Source organism: Pelodiscus sinensis, chromosome 2, assembly GCF_049634645.1.
Source record: "Pelodiscus sinensis isolate JC-2024 chromosome 2, ASM4963464v1, whole genome shotgun sequence".
Classification (NCBI taxonomy): domain Eukaryota; kingdom Metazoa; phylum Chordata; order Testudines; family Trionychidae; genus Pelodiscus; species Pelodiscus sinensis.
Window position 1 is genome coordinate 224,201,926 of NC_134712.1, and position 14,668 is coordinate 224,216,593.

Genomic DNA, 14,668 nt, shown 5'->3' on the forward strand with positions numbered 1-14,668 from the left:
GTGTGGAGAGGGTGCATAAAGAAAAGTTCTTCATTAGTTCCCATAATAGAAGGACTAGAGGACACCAAATAAAATGAATGGATAGCAGTCTTCAAACTAATAACAGAAAGTTCTTCTTCACAAAGCAAAGAGTCAACCTGTGGAACTCCTTGCTGCAGGAGGCTGTGAAGGCTAGAACTATAACAGAGTTTAAAGAGAAGTTAGATAAAGCCATGGAGGTTGGGTCCATGGAGTGGTATTAGCCAGGGGGTAGAAACGGTGTCCCTGGCCTCTGTTTGTGGAAGGCTGGAGATGGATGGCACGAGACAAATGGCTTGGTCATTGTTTCGGTCCATCCCCTCCAAGGTCCCTAGTGTTGGCCACTGTTGGCAGACAGGCTACTGGGCTAGATGGACCTTTGGTATGACTCAGTACGGCCATTCTAAGCTCAGGGCTCAGGGTCGGGGGTCTCAGTGGACCACCCTTATTTTCATGCCAACCTGCTCCTGGGTGGCCAGGCTGGCAGCTATCCTGCCCTAGACGGCCACTTTCCTGTGCCTAGTGTGGACGTCGTGGATGAGGTCCACGATCTCCGCACTAGACCAGGTGGGCGCCCGCCTGTTGCGGACCTGGACAGGCTCCCGGGAGCCGCCAGCCTGGTCCCGGGAAGAGGCGGAGGGCTGGGTGGCAGCGGGTGGCTGGTTCGTGCCGTGTCATGTGCAGGGTCTGCTGGCTGGGTGCTGGCAGGCTTGCACCTGGCATGGGCACTGTAGCCAGCCTGTGCCCCTTTAAGAGCTCCGGGGCCGGGAGGGGGGCAGACGAGTTTCCCTGGTGGTGTCCAGAGTGGCCACCAGGGAAAGCTGGGGAGGGCTAGCCTCCCACTAGTTCGAATTAAGTGGCCACACAGCCCTTAATTCGAACTGCTTAATTCGAACTAGGCGTTAGTCCTCGTAGAATGAGGTTTACCTTGTTCGAATTAAGCGCACCGCTAGTTCGAATTAAGTTCGAACTAGCGGTTTGTATGTGTAGCGCCTATCGAAGTTAATTCGAACTAACGTCTGTTAGTTCGAATTAACTTTGTAGTCTAGACATACCCCAAGCCTGTTTAGTCCCATATTCCTCTGCAGACATTATTAATAAAGTAGAAATTAGTGTTAATATGCACACGGCCTTTGCATAGTGATCCTATAATTAACCCAGTTTGTTATAGTTACAGAAAATTGTTTTCTCTCATATTTAATCTAATCTACCAAATCTGTCTGGTAAGAATGACTTTTGTTTACTACCAAGAATGACCAGATTTGTATCAGTCCCCTAGAATTGAAGTTTTCAGTATTCAATTGTATCTCTTTTCAGCTATTCAACTCGTCAAGGTTATGTGGGAACAATTGCTGACCGTTTCATGGCTTAGATAACCACTGCAGCGAGGATCTGATCTTGCAAAGTGATTGGCCTCATTTTGTAGACTTCTCACAGATTCAGGTCTTAGCAAATATTTTGAAATAAATGAAATGTGAAGGGCTCTATTCTTACCCAAATACTGTATATGTTTTAGTTTGCCTGCATGTTGAGTTCAAATGTAAGTTACTTTTATGTTGTACAAAAAGGGTAAAAGAACAGGATTTCTCAGATTCAGTGCTATACAGGCAGTCCCCGGGTTACGTACAAGATAGGGACTGTAGGTTTGTTCTTAAGTTGAATTTGTATGTAAGTCGGAACTGGTACATATTGTAGGGGAAACTCTAGCCAAACATTTCTCCAGAGCTCAGTTTTATTCTCCCACACCTCCCTTCCCTCAGTCTTTTATTCTCAAGCTGAGGTGTCTGCTGAGAAAAGCCGCTCCGCGTCTCCCTGGTCTGCTGGGGGGAGGGGAGAGCGCGCTAGCTTCGCGTCTCCCTGGTCTGCTGGGGGGAAGCAGCTAGTGCAGGGTTGCCTCACCCCATTTGTAAGTAGGGATCCGATGTAAGTCGGATCCATGTAACCCGGGGACTGCCTGTATTACCCAGAAAGGTAGCCTATTGATTGGATTTCTCTAGAGCTGTGTTGTGCTAGTTAATTTTGAGTAACTGTATGATGTATTTTTGAAGAGTTACATGATTCCATGACATTTTCTGTCTTTGGGTTGGAGTTCCCAACTCCAGGGGGTCACCCTGCAGCTGTCCAATGGGGGTCAGCAGGGACTCTGCACAGCTACCCAGCCAGGGCAGGCAACAGGAACTCCCCCTACAACTGCCCAAACATGGTGGGTGGTGGGAGAGGACTGCACAGAGAGAAGTAGAAGCTATGTCAGCAGAAGAAACTCTCCTGCCAACATAGCGCTGTGCACATGAGCGCTTGTATTCACACCTATTTGATCTGAGGAAGTGGGTCTGGCCCACGAAAGCTCATCATCTAATAAACCATCTTGTTAGTCTTTAAAGTGCTACATTGTCCTGCATTTTGCTACAGCTACCTCAGACTAACACGGCTACATTTCTATCTGTATTCACACCCCTGAGTGATGTAAGTTTTGCTCACATAGGCTGTTGTGTAATCATAGGTAATTTATGGCTTTGAATGGAAGTTATTAGAAAGTTGTAGGCTTTCTCCAAAACTACCATATTCACATACTCTAGTTCAAATACCACTGTCCTCAACCAAGTGGCATCTCCTTTGTCAGCTTTCTGGAATACTTCTATAAAAATTGCCAATTCTACCTCTTCTCCAGCTGCATTGGTATTCCCTCAATGCTATCAGAAGCTTGCAGGGTTGCAGGCTCAATTCCCCAACCTGACACTCTGAGTGCAGAGAGCAGCTAGGGTTGCCAAGTGTCTGGTATTCACCCGGACAGTCCAGTATTTTCGCCTCCTGTCCGGTAAAAAAAAATGCAGAGAATATCGGACACCTGAGATGTCCGGTATTCTCTGAATTCTTCCCTGGCCAAGAGGCGAAAATGACGGTACCTGGCAACCCTACAAACACTCAGCGCCTGGCCTTCCACCCCCTGAGCCCGCCCCAAGCCCCCAACAACTCCAGCCCCCCGAGCCCAGCCCCCATGCTTACCTGGTTCCCCTATGCTTTTCCTGTGTCTTAGTGCTCAACCGCTCCCCTGTTCCTAACCTCGCACTCACTGTTAAGGGGACATGCTGTTTTAATGTTCTTTTATTTTAATTTGTTTGTTTTGTTTTTTTGTTTAATAGTCCTTGGAGTCCTTTTTTTTTTTTCCTCCTCAACAACTTTGGTTTCTCCCCCCCCCCCTTTTTTTCCCCTTCAACAGCATTTTTTCCGGTTTTATTTTGGGGTGGGGGTCATTTGGTATTTTTGTTTCAACCATCTGGCAACCCTAAGGGCAGCTAGTAGAATAAACTCTGCAAAACCTCTCTTAGTGTCTCCCAGAGACAAACTTGCTCGATCTCAGTCCCTCTGAGATCCAAAAAAGACAAAAGACTGGTTCCTTGCTGCCTCCACCCAAGTGACTAAAAGAAAATATAAAATAAACGCTTTTACAGGGAAGAGATCACTTGGGAATCCCCTCCTTATGGTAAAGTTCTCCCTCATGCCCCCAACCTCTGTTTTGCTTGGAGCTGGGAAAACAAACAGAGAACAATGGGCTTTGCCCGGGTAACTACGCACATAACCATAAGGACACAATAGTCAACCAATACCGGTTAATCAAAACAAAAGGAAAACTCTTTTATTATCAAAACAAAACTTATTATCAAAACAAAACTACTGTTGCAAGCATAATAGGTGACTAGTGTTAAATAGCCATGAAGTGACTTAGATTCAGGGAACAACCCTGGGCTATAATCCTTAGGCTGTGTCCAGACTCCATGCCTCCGTCGACAGAGGCATGTAGATTAGCCAGATCGGAAGAGGGAAATGAAGCCGCGATTAAAATAATCGCGGCTTCATTTAAATTTAAATGGCTGCCCCGATCTGCCGATCAGCTGTTTGTCGGCAGATCGGGAGAGTCTGGACGCGATGCCCCGACAAAGAAGCCTTTCTTCATCGACACAGGTAAACCTGGTTTCACGAGGCTTACCTGTGTCGATGAAGAAAGGCTTCTTTGTCGGGGCATCGCGTCCAGACTCTCCCGATCTGCCGACAAACAGCTGATCGGCAGATCGGGGCAGCCATTTAAATTTAAATGAAGCCGCGATTATTTTAATCGCGGCTTCATTTCCCTCTTCCGATCTGGCTAATCTACATGCCTCCGTCGACGGAGGCATGGAGTCTGGACACAGCCTTAGTTACAAAAGAGAAAAACAATTAGCCAGCTCAGACATAATTTCCAAACCTCCAAACAAGGAAAATAATAAACCCTGACAGACTATCTAGTCTTTTCCCTATTTACACATTTCAAGAAGTCCATTCTTGGAGAGATAGAGCATCTCCCATCTCCCTCAATACTTGAGAGAAACTGCTCTGATCTCGAACAAAGAAGAGAGAAAGAAAAACCTCTTTTCCCGGTTTGAAATTCCTATCTGTATTTTTATTGGCTGACTGCCCGAAACCCCTCCCTAGGTGCATCGCCAGTTGCTTAACCCTTTCCTCACTCTTCAGGTAAGTCAGACTCTTCTTAGCAGCTCCTGTTTATGACAGACGGGTACCTTGTTTTGTGCATGATTGGTCAGGTCCTGAGAGTGCCGGACAAGGGAGGTCCAACCTATAATTGTTAAAGGACTGATTTAACTTACTGGAAATTTCATCTTGCTAAAGTGAAGTTTAGAACAATGCTCTTAAAGTTTGCCATTCTGAGGCTATGTATACACTACAGTTTTTCTGGGATACCGAAGGTATCTCAGAAAAACTCTGCCGTGTCTAGGGAAAGTGTCTGCTTTTTTGAATCAGTTTCCAAAAAACCAGGTGTGCTCTTTTGGAAGGCCTGCATTCCTCATATGAGGAATAAGGTCTCTTCTGAAAGAGGAGGTTTTTCCCACATTTGGTCCCGTGTAGATGGGCCAAATGTAGGAAAAGCCTCTTCTGAAAAAAGAATTGGAAAAAGGTACGCAAATTACCTTTTTCCTAAAATAACCTGCAGTGTAGACATTGTCTGAGTGCGTAGAACTTTCCTGCTTTGACTAATTCTTCTTTCTTGCTCACATTATGGGCCCCTTTTGGACTTCTGTTATCTTCTTAGCTACAGGAGATGTTCAATATGTAATTTAAATACACAGGTGCTTACAGGTCAGCTTCAATTACATAGGTCTGCCATAACTTTGGGGTGTATCTTATGCAAAATTCGGAGTAGACAGAGTATAACTTGAAGTTAATAAAAAATACTACAGTATTAGTAATACTGTACATCCCACCACGTGTTTTCTTTAAATTGTTGGACTGTGATAGAATAATTTTATTCAGAGCAATTAGTATGCTATGTTGGAAATCTTAAATAGCAGCACAAATATTTAGATTACCTTTCTAATCTTCTCTATATGGGCATTTTGTGCGTTACTTTCCATTTCTGGGAACCTTGCCAGTTTCCAAGACTCAGTAAAAGTTATTGGTAAGGAACAAAATAAATATTTGTAGGAAGTTTTAATAAGAGAATATGTGTATCTGAGTTAATCCAGATCATATAAACCACAGTGGTTTTGATTATTTTTCAATTGTTAATAGTAATGAACTCAAAGTACTGTGTTATCTGGAGTACTGTGTCCAGTTCTGGGCCCCCCACTACAAAAAGGATGCGGACGCATTGGAGAGGGTCCAGCGGAGGGCAACCAAAATGATTAGGGGTCTGGAGCATATGACCTACGAGGAGAGGCTGAGGGACTTGGGTCTGTTTAGTCTGCAGAAGCGAAGAGCAAGGGGGGACTTGATAGCAGCCTTCAACTTCCTGAAGGGAGGTTCCAAAGAGGATGGAGAGAGGCTGTTCTCAGTAGTGACAGATGGCAGAACAAGGAGCAAAGGTCTCAAGTTGTGGTGGGAGAGGTCCAGATTGGATATTAGGAAAAACTATTTTACTAGGAGGGTAGTGAAGCATTGGAATGGGTTACCTAGGGAAGTAGTGGAGTCTCCATCCCTAGAGGTGTTTAAGTCTCAGCTTGACAAAACCCTGGCCGGGTTGATTTAGATGGGATTGGTCCTGCCTAGAGCGGAGGGCTGGACTTGACGACCTTCTGAGGTCTCTTCCAGTTCTATGATTCTATGATAAGGGGATGGTTGGATGAAATAACATGATCTTGGTAACTAATTGACCATTCATTATAGGGAACTTTCTGGGTGTCTGGCTGGTGAGTCTTACCCACATGCTCAGGGTTTTGCTGATCGCCATATTTGGGGTCAGGAAGGAATTTTCCTCCAGGGTAGATTGGCAGAGGCCCTGGAGGTTTTTCGCCTTCCTCTGTAGCATTGGGCACAGATCACAGCTGAAGGACTCTCTGCATGTTGGGGCCTTCAAAGTATTTGAAGGCTTCAATATCTGAGACATAGGTGAGAGGATTATTTTAAGAGGGGTGGGCGAGATTCTGTGGCCTGCGCTGTGCAGGGGGTCAGACTAGATGATCATAATGGTCCCTTCTGACCTTAAAGTCTATGAGTCTATGAGTCAAAGGATTTGGAGTTTCTCTTGCTATGATTGGGACCATTGGTACAGGGCGTGGAGAAGCTGTGTTCTCTGCATTTAATTTACAAAATTTTGGTGTACAAAAATTCAAATTGAGAGCTTCAGAATTTCAGCCAGATAAAAATACAGAAAAGAACCTCCAGGAACAAATCTCTTCTGGTTTGAGGGATATAGAGAATTCAGTCTCCTTCACATCCCCTTCCTCTAACTTTGTGGAAGGTTCTCTAGGTCTGTGTGTCTGATCAGGAAATCTACACTCAGAGAGGAATCCTCTTTAAGAGGTCATTCCAGAGAAGCTGCGTCTGAGAGAGACTTCAGTAGTTCCTCTCCCAGAAGGTGATAGGAGGGGATGCAGAGAGGCACAGGGCCAGTGTAGGTCACCCTAATTCAGCCAGGTACTGTAGATCTGTTGGGTTTAAGAACCAAAATCCCTGTGTTTCAGTAGGGATGGGGCTGTTCTATTCACACAGTAGAAACATAAGCATTTTTAATCTGAATCAGAGCAGTGAGTCATTGTTCCATTGTTCTGTCTTCTCCAACAGGACTAATAGTAGTTCCCTGGAGGAAGGTGCAACAGGTACTCAAGTGGGTATTAAGGAAGAACTTGTCATCCAAGTAACTGTGGGGTGATTTTGTACATATCCATATCAGTGTTCAATCCTTTTCTAAATTTGCCTTTCAATTTCATTGATTGAAAGCCCATTGAAGTCAATGGGAGTTTTTTTCATAGGGCTTTGCCTTTATACATTCAATCACCTGATTTTCCTTCTGTGTTCTGTTAAAAAAAAATTGCATATCTTTTATCCCATCCTTTAATTAATCTTCTCTCTAAACTGAACTGACTCAGTCTTTTTAATCTCTTTTCATGGGGAAGTTTTTTTATCTCTAATAATTTTCACCACTCCTCTCAGAACCACCTCAATTTCTGCTCTGTTCTTTCTCAGATGGGGTGTCTAGAAAATCAGTACTAGGTATCTACCACATTAACTAATCTCTGGTATTCCAGGACAGTATCTGAGATTGAGAGATTGCATGGCTCCATTAAAATCTCAGACCCCCTTCATCCTTAAGATCCTTCAAAACTCTTGGGTGCGTTTTCCATCTGATCCTTTTGGTGGTTTGTTCCTTAATTTATCAGTTTGTTCCAGCGCCTTGTCTTTTCACTTCTCAATCTTTGGCAACACCCCCCTTTTCATTACCTTAAAGAAATAGGTTCTGGTTTGGTATGCTCCCAAAAGCATGGAGACAGATGCAACGTTTTTATTTTCCTCAACTTCCTTTACAGTCTCATAATCCTACGTGTCTACTGAATCTCAAGCAAGCTTCTAATTTCTGAGCTACTGAAAAATAATCTCTTGATATACAAATAAATATATTTTACTGTTTCCTCTTCAAATTCCATTTAAGGCAAACTTCCATCTTATACATTACTTGCTGTAGTTTTCACTCAGGTCTATTGGTTTCACTAAGGTAGGATTTGTATGTCTTAATTATGTTCTGCTTGGTTTCTGAGCATCTTGAAAGCAGTCAACCAAAAAAAAAATCCTTCAGTTTTTACGTAATGAATTACTTTAAAACTGCACATTTAAAATAGACAGAGGAGCATTTATCAGGATGTTTGTGGGCTCAGTGGTTATGCATTTAAAAAAATACTCTGTGGAAAGGCTGTGTCCCATGACAGAGATTTAGAAAGCTAAAGACTCAGATTCCAGCTGAGATTCAGGCCTATAATCTTATTTGAAATGTTCCCTTTCATAATACTACTTGGCTGCAGTATATCTGTAGTTGGGAGCAGTGGAAAACAAGCCGGCTAGAGTCTTTCCCGCAGAAAAGACCATCACCTGTTGGGGCCCTCACTGAGAAGTGCTCAGGGACTATTCTAGCAGCAGCAGCAGCAGCAGCAGCAAAAGCAGCAGCCTCTGAAAGTACTGCCCACCATTCCATAACGGATACTTGTACTTCTGGAATGCACTTCATTTTTGAAAGGAACTTTGTACTGTAGAGGAGGCTAGTTTTCTTTCTTTTCTCCTGGAGGCTGTTTCTGGTAGTTTTTAACCCTGCAGTTTAAAAGTTTTCAAGGAAAGCCTGTGAAGTAGGCAGGCACAATGGAGGAAAATGAAAGCCAGAAATCTGAGCTGTGCCTGGCTTGTTCAACAGACAGCAGACAGATGAAGGGTAAGTAACAGAATCAGGCAAAGATGGAGTTGCATTTAAACACGTCCCTCATTGCTGTTTTTTTAACTGGAGGTAGAGAGAATAAAAAGTGTGCTGCTTCTGCATGTGATGTTTAACTTTCTTTTTGAAGAGATTTTTATTTACTAGCTAAAGCAGAGTATGTATATTGATGTCACATTTTGTGACATACTAAGCAATGTGATATGGAGCATGTTAGTTCCCTAGGGAAAGATAAGTACTATCAGCTGCCTTCTAAATTCTCTATTCTCCAGCTGCAGAAGCAGAGAAACACTTCATTTTTATAGAAGCAATATTGAGATTACAGTGTTTTTTTAAATTCCTATTTTAGAATACAGAGATCTACAGTAGATTGTCATGAGCTTAATTTACTTTGTGTGAAACTAGGTGGGTTGGTTCTGGAATGAAGCCAAGAAATTATGAGCATGGTTTTCATGTAAGGTCAGCTGTGGTGCATTTGTAAAATTGCCATTGCACTATATTTTGTGGGAAGCCTAATGCAAACTGTCTCTCGATGAATTTTTATGTAGGGTACTCTACTTGGTACCAACATTCAAGTAGCATGACAGATACCTAATCTAAATTTATCTTCTATAGTTATTTATAGAACACCAATCATGGTAGCTTTTGTGAATACTTCCAACACACATGCATGTTGTATTGTATTTTTCATGCAGATTTCAGTGAAACATATATGCTCCTGTGATTGTATAAATTAAATATGTTTGGTTATAAATAGTAATTGAAAATATAGTTTGGTATTACAAATCAATAATATCTGTGAATATCACATAGGTGGCATACTCTGAAAAAGCATAAAACAAACAAAATTCCAAAATAGTCATTCTGCCTGAACAGGGTTTCTCAAACTTCATTGCACTGCAACCCCCTTCTGCAATAAAAACTTCTACATGACTCTAGGAGGGAGGAGGACACTGAAGCCTGAGAACAGGTAGGGGGATAGAGGGCAAAGCCCAAGGGATTCAGCCCCAGGCAGTGGGGCATGGACCCCAGCAAATCGAAGTCAACTCTAGGAACCCCTTTAAAATGGGGTTGCAACTGACTTTGCGGTTCCAACCCACAGTTTGAGAACTGCTGTGCAAGACTATTGCAACTATTTAAGTAATGGGTAACTCATAGTTCATCCATATCGATTGGGTATGTGCATACATCACCCTTGTGTGTATGGACAGCAAAATGTTCACTAAAATGTGTTGCTGAATGGCAAAAAGAAATAACATGACTTCCTTGCTACTCATGCAAAATATACTGAAATTCTTGTGATGGTAGAAAGCAGAGGACAGTTTGGGCCAACTCCTGAAACTGAAAGATCAAAGTCACAAAAATTAATCCAAAAGATTATCATGGCAGATTATCATGGGCACGTTGTAGGCCAATAATTTAAGTTATTTGCTCTCATAAAATTTTCTCCATTTAATTATATTTCCTGTAGTGATGGCAAGGGCACCATTTTGGGAGGGAAGGGGTGGAGGCAGAAGCCATAGCCATGATTACTGGGATGCTGGTTACTGTTCTTCCCCATTCCCTCATGACCAGGGAACTAGGGGAAAGTACACCACTTGTGTAAATTCCTCTCACTCCCAGCTTGTGAGGGAGCGGGCAGAGGGAGTAAGTGATGCCAGACCTGCCGATGGAGGGGAAGGAAAGAGGCAGTTGCCTTGGGGCCCAGTGATTCAGAAGGAGCCCAGGACCCTTTAAATAGTCACAAAAGCAAAGAAAGAAGTGCAAGTAGTGTCTGGTATGCATGTCTGTAGCCCCTCCTGCCCTCCCAAAAGGGTGCCCTAGAGTGATGGATGGATGAATGTCAGAAAACTTGGAATTTGAGTTTAATTCAGATAAACACCCAGTTCAGATATTCAGGTCTTCTGAGTACTATCCTAATCCTCATAAAGCCTTTACTCAGTCATTCAGCAAGTCCTATTCTCTCCCTCTCCACCTGCCATGATAGCAGATAAAGGTCCAGCAGGTACAGGTTCTCCTCCTCAAGAGCATGGCAGACTTATCATATTCCTTACTCCTGAAGTCCTCAGAACATTCTTTATCACATACTCCATTTTAAGGGGCGATACATGAATCTTCCTTGCACCTGCAGGGGACTCTTCTGGGGGCAATCAGATGATTCTTTATCCTTTACAAAGTTTTCTGGGGGGATGGTTTTAGGCTGACTCCTTCCTCAATGCCCTCTCACTCCCTTTGTATTTTCTGATGTATGTAAAGCTGCTACTCAGTAATAGCATGATCTACAAACTTGCTGTTAGATTTCGCTGCCTCGGACTCTATGATCTTCACACAGACTCTGGAGCTAAAATGCCCCAAGGTGCATTGTAGTATTTCACAATCTCTACTCTTGTCTTCCACCAAGGTGACCTGCCACCAGGTAAGAAGTGCAAGGGAAGTACATTTAGAAGGAGACTGGAGTAGAGTTTTTTTTCATGCAAACGTTCCAGAGCTCCAGAAAGGGTTGGAGTTCAGTGTGATTCAGATTTCAGGCAGGGAGGTTATTTTATCCAAGTTAGTTTGTCCATTCCTAATGACTAGGTTGTGCATCAAAAGAAAACAGTAGGGACTTGCAGTGTTTTGTAGCATGATACATGTCTGTCAGTGCCATGCAAAGAACAGCATATGTGACATATATTAGTAGTGCCTTGCTGTGTAGTTGATGCATTTCCACTTCATACAGCTTAATGCAGTGCTTTGTAGTAGCACACCCTAAACATGGCAAAGGTAACAATTACTTTGCATTTGTTTCCTTTCAGTAATGTGTGGGGGGGGGGGGGGGGGGAAGGGGGGAGACCTCATACAAATTGGATTTTAGGAATGGGATCAGTGTTCCCTCAGCACAGATTTGTTGGTGACTAATCAGCCCCGCCCAGTCAGTCAGCTCCCTGCACAGAGTCCTGAGCCTCTGACTGGATGGGGTTGATGAATCACCTGTGAAGCTGTGTTGCCCTGCAGCTTAGAGGGAACCCTGAATGGGCTGTTTTTCTCCCACATATAGTGCTAGAAAAGGCTAACAGAGCACCACATATTTTAGGTCTTTTTTGAAATTCCTATAACAAATAATGATAAAACACTTTGGTTTGGTTGGCTTTATGTTGTACATATAAGGTACATGGCAGTGTGTAAAGCACAGAGACACTCCATACCCAGCTAGCACAGGGGCAAATAACAGTGTAAACAATGAGGGAAAGCTTAGGTGAGGACATGCTAGAGTATGTACCCTACACAGCTCTCTACACCAGGGCTACTCAACTTTGGAAACCCCGGGAGCCACAATGATACTCACAGCACGTGCCAAGGGCCGCAACTTGAGGGTGGTGGCATATACATGCAAATATATATGCAAATATATGCAACTAGCTTCTTTCACACTGAGGGGCATGAGTACAACACACAGGCCCCATTTATATCAGTTCTGCTGATATTAATACAATGCAATATTAACCCGATTTCCACCCATATGACAGCACTTTTAATGAGCAATGACAGTCCAGGAATTTAACTACTAAAATGCATATCAACAGAAGACCATTATACTGACGACTTTTTTGTTTTGGCTCTGACCTGTAGGCTGCGTGTTGAACCCCATGTAAACCCAAACCGCACCGTGGCCGCAAACAAACAGGCTGCGAGCTGCATGCGATGTTGACTAGCCCTATTCTACACACATAAGCAGTGCCTCCCATGGCTATACTTCTGTATTCAGCAATGTAATTTCTCACTGTCTCCTTGCAATCAGAGTCTTTCCCCACTTCAGTGAAAAGGTCAGTAAGTAAGGAAAGACTCTGGCATGGGGGAGGCAACAGGTAAAGGCAGCTCCTTGCTACTGGAGCCTTTCCCTGCTGCCGGAGCCTTTCCCTGCTGCCAGAGTCTTTCACACACCACAGCAACAAGTGTGAACACAGCCTGTCTTTCACTCTGGCATGTAACTACACATACTCTGCATGCCACATGTAGACAAGGCCTGTATTGTATCCTCAAGGAAGAGCTCACAGCTGCTATTGTGACTCTTACATTAGGGTATATGGATAAGAGTAAGCTATGCTTATGTGTAATGCGCAGACACTTGCAATGGCCCCTGTTCAATGAGAAATACAGAACCTCTTTTTGCCTGACACTTCTATTTCAACAAGTTCAGAGAAATAATGTCTATATTTGGGGTGTGATGGATTAAAAATGCCTGATTATCCCTCTTTCTTACTTGAGATCCATTGATGTGGGTGCACCGCCTCCAGAAGCTTTTTGAAGCATGGGAGCCTTTGGAATAGCCACATTTCTTTATTGCACACAAAATACTCCTTTTTACCACTTCTTTCAAATGTCTGTGCAGCTGGTGGTAGGATTTCTCCCTGAGTTTTCTGAAAGAATCATCACAGTTATTGAAGTTGGGTGTTTTTGTAATTAAGTTACACATGGAAAATTTGCATGGTCCAATAGCTCTCCACATGTGTGGCTGCAGCTCAGCCTCTGATGTTCTGATGTTGAGACGCTTGTGGAATGTTGGCTTGCTGAAAATCAGCTAGAGATTTTAAAGCTGTGTTAATTATGTTTCTTTGGTTTTACACATATTTAAAGGAGCACCTTAAGGAGGCAAATTTAGTATAAAAGTCTGGCTTTGAACTCCAGGGCTTCCTTCACGAGAAGTGCATTGCCACTTCCCAACAGGTATGCAAGAAAGCTATGACCGTGAGGGAGTGTAATGTTCTGAGTCTATGGCAAGTCATCCTTCTGTAGCTTTTATGTAGTGTTGCTCTCTGTTAGAAAGTCTGAATCTAGATACAGATGTAAACTTCTCCAGGGTTAGTAGGGTTGCCAGGTGTCCAGTTTTGAACCAAACAGTCGAGTATTTGAGCTTTCTGTTCGGGAAAAAAATTGAGAAACTATAATTGAGTAAATAGAAGTGTCCAGTATTTTCTCAATCAGATGTAATGTAGATGTGATGTAATGTCAAGTGTGTCCAGTATTTTATTGAAACCATCTGGCAACCCTAAGGGTTAGGGACAGGGATGTTAGTGGCTAGTGATTGTTTATTGGTTAACAGTCTCGATCAACTTGAGACCTCCCCCTCGTTGTGTGCTCTGCATTTAAAACTCGGACTAGCAGGCTGGCTCACCCACTGAAGAGCAGCCTCTTTCCGTGGTGGGTCTGAGCTTGCCATGGACAGAGGCTGCTCCATGGGATTCCAGAACAGCCTCTGTCTTCAGGGAGCTTGGGTCCCCCATGAACTGAGGCTGCTGCTGTGGAGCATCTTCTATCTGCAGCAGGTCTGGGCTCAGGCAGCAGGCCCGGGCTTGCCACAGACGGAGGCTGCTCTATGGGTTGCCAGAGCAGTCTCTGTTCACAGGGAACTGAGGGCCCGCCTCAGACAGGGGCTGCTGCCTTCCCACACTGCTGCTGCTGTATCAGAGGCAGCAGCACGGGGCGGCAGGTGGGAGTGGTCTCTGTGGGGAGCCGATTTTTTAATTGGGTCCCATTGCGGTCCGGCTCCTGCCTGCCACTCTGTGTTGTTCCCTCTGATACAGAGGCAGCAACATGGTGTGGCAGGGGGCTGTCCGGGAATGAAGCCTGGAGTACAATGGTTGCTGGCCACTCCCTGCGGGGAGGGAGCATTTTAGTAACACTGTAATTGCTAAGAATTGTTGTGGCTACACGATTAATAAAATAAATGACTTTTAACATCCCTAGTTAGGAACATAAGGACAGCCATGCTATATCATACCAAATCTCTATCTAGCCCAATAGCCTGTTTTCTGACCGTGGCCAATGTGAGATGCATCACAGGGAATGAATAGAACAGGCAATCATCAAGAGACCCATCTCTGTTATCCAGTCCCAGCTTCTGAGAAACAGAGGCTAGGAACACTCAGAAAGTTGTGTAGGGTTTGGATCCATTTGGGCTCAAAATTGAGGTTCATCATGTTGCAG

General features: G+C 43.9%; 1 protein-coding gene across 7 annotated transcripts in view; it reads left to right on the forward strand.

Moving 5' to 3' along the window:
• Positions 1–14,668, forward strand: part of KIAA1217 (KIAA1217 ortholog) — a 549,474-nt gene that overhangs the window by 281,637 nt on the left and 253,169 nt on the right. For 2 of the 7 annotated variants that reach the window (XM_075922524.1, XM_075922526.1), the window contains exon 1: positions 8,426–8,704. The exons of 2 other annotated variants lie outside the window; for them this stretch is intronic. In XM_075922524.1, the coding sequence (XP_075778639.1) occupies positions 8,635–8,704 (70 nt within the window). In that variant the 5' untranslated portion in view covers positions 8,426–8,634. Of the gene's footprint in view, positions 1–8,425; positions 8,705–14,668 lie in introns of those variants that run through there. 3 more of the 7 variants (XM_006115295.4, XM_006115296.3, XM_006115308.3) reach the window with 2 other exon arrangements.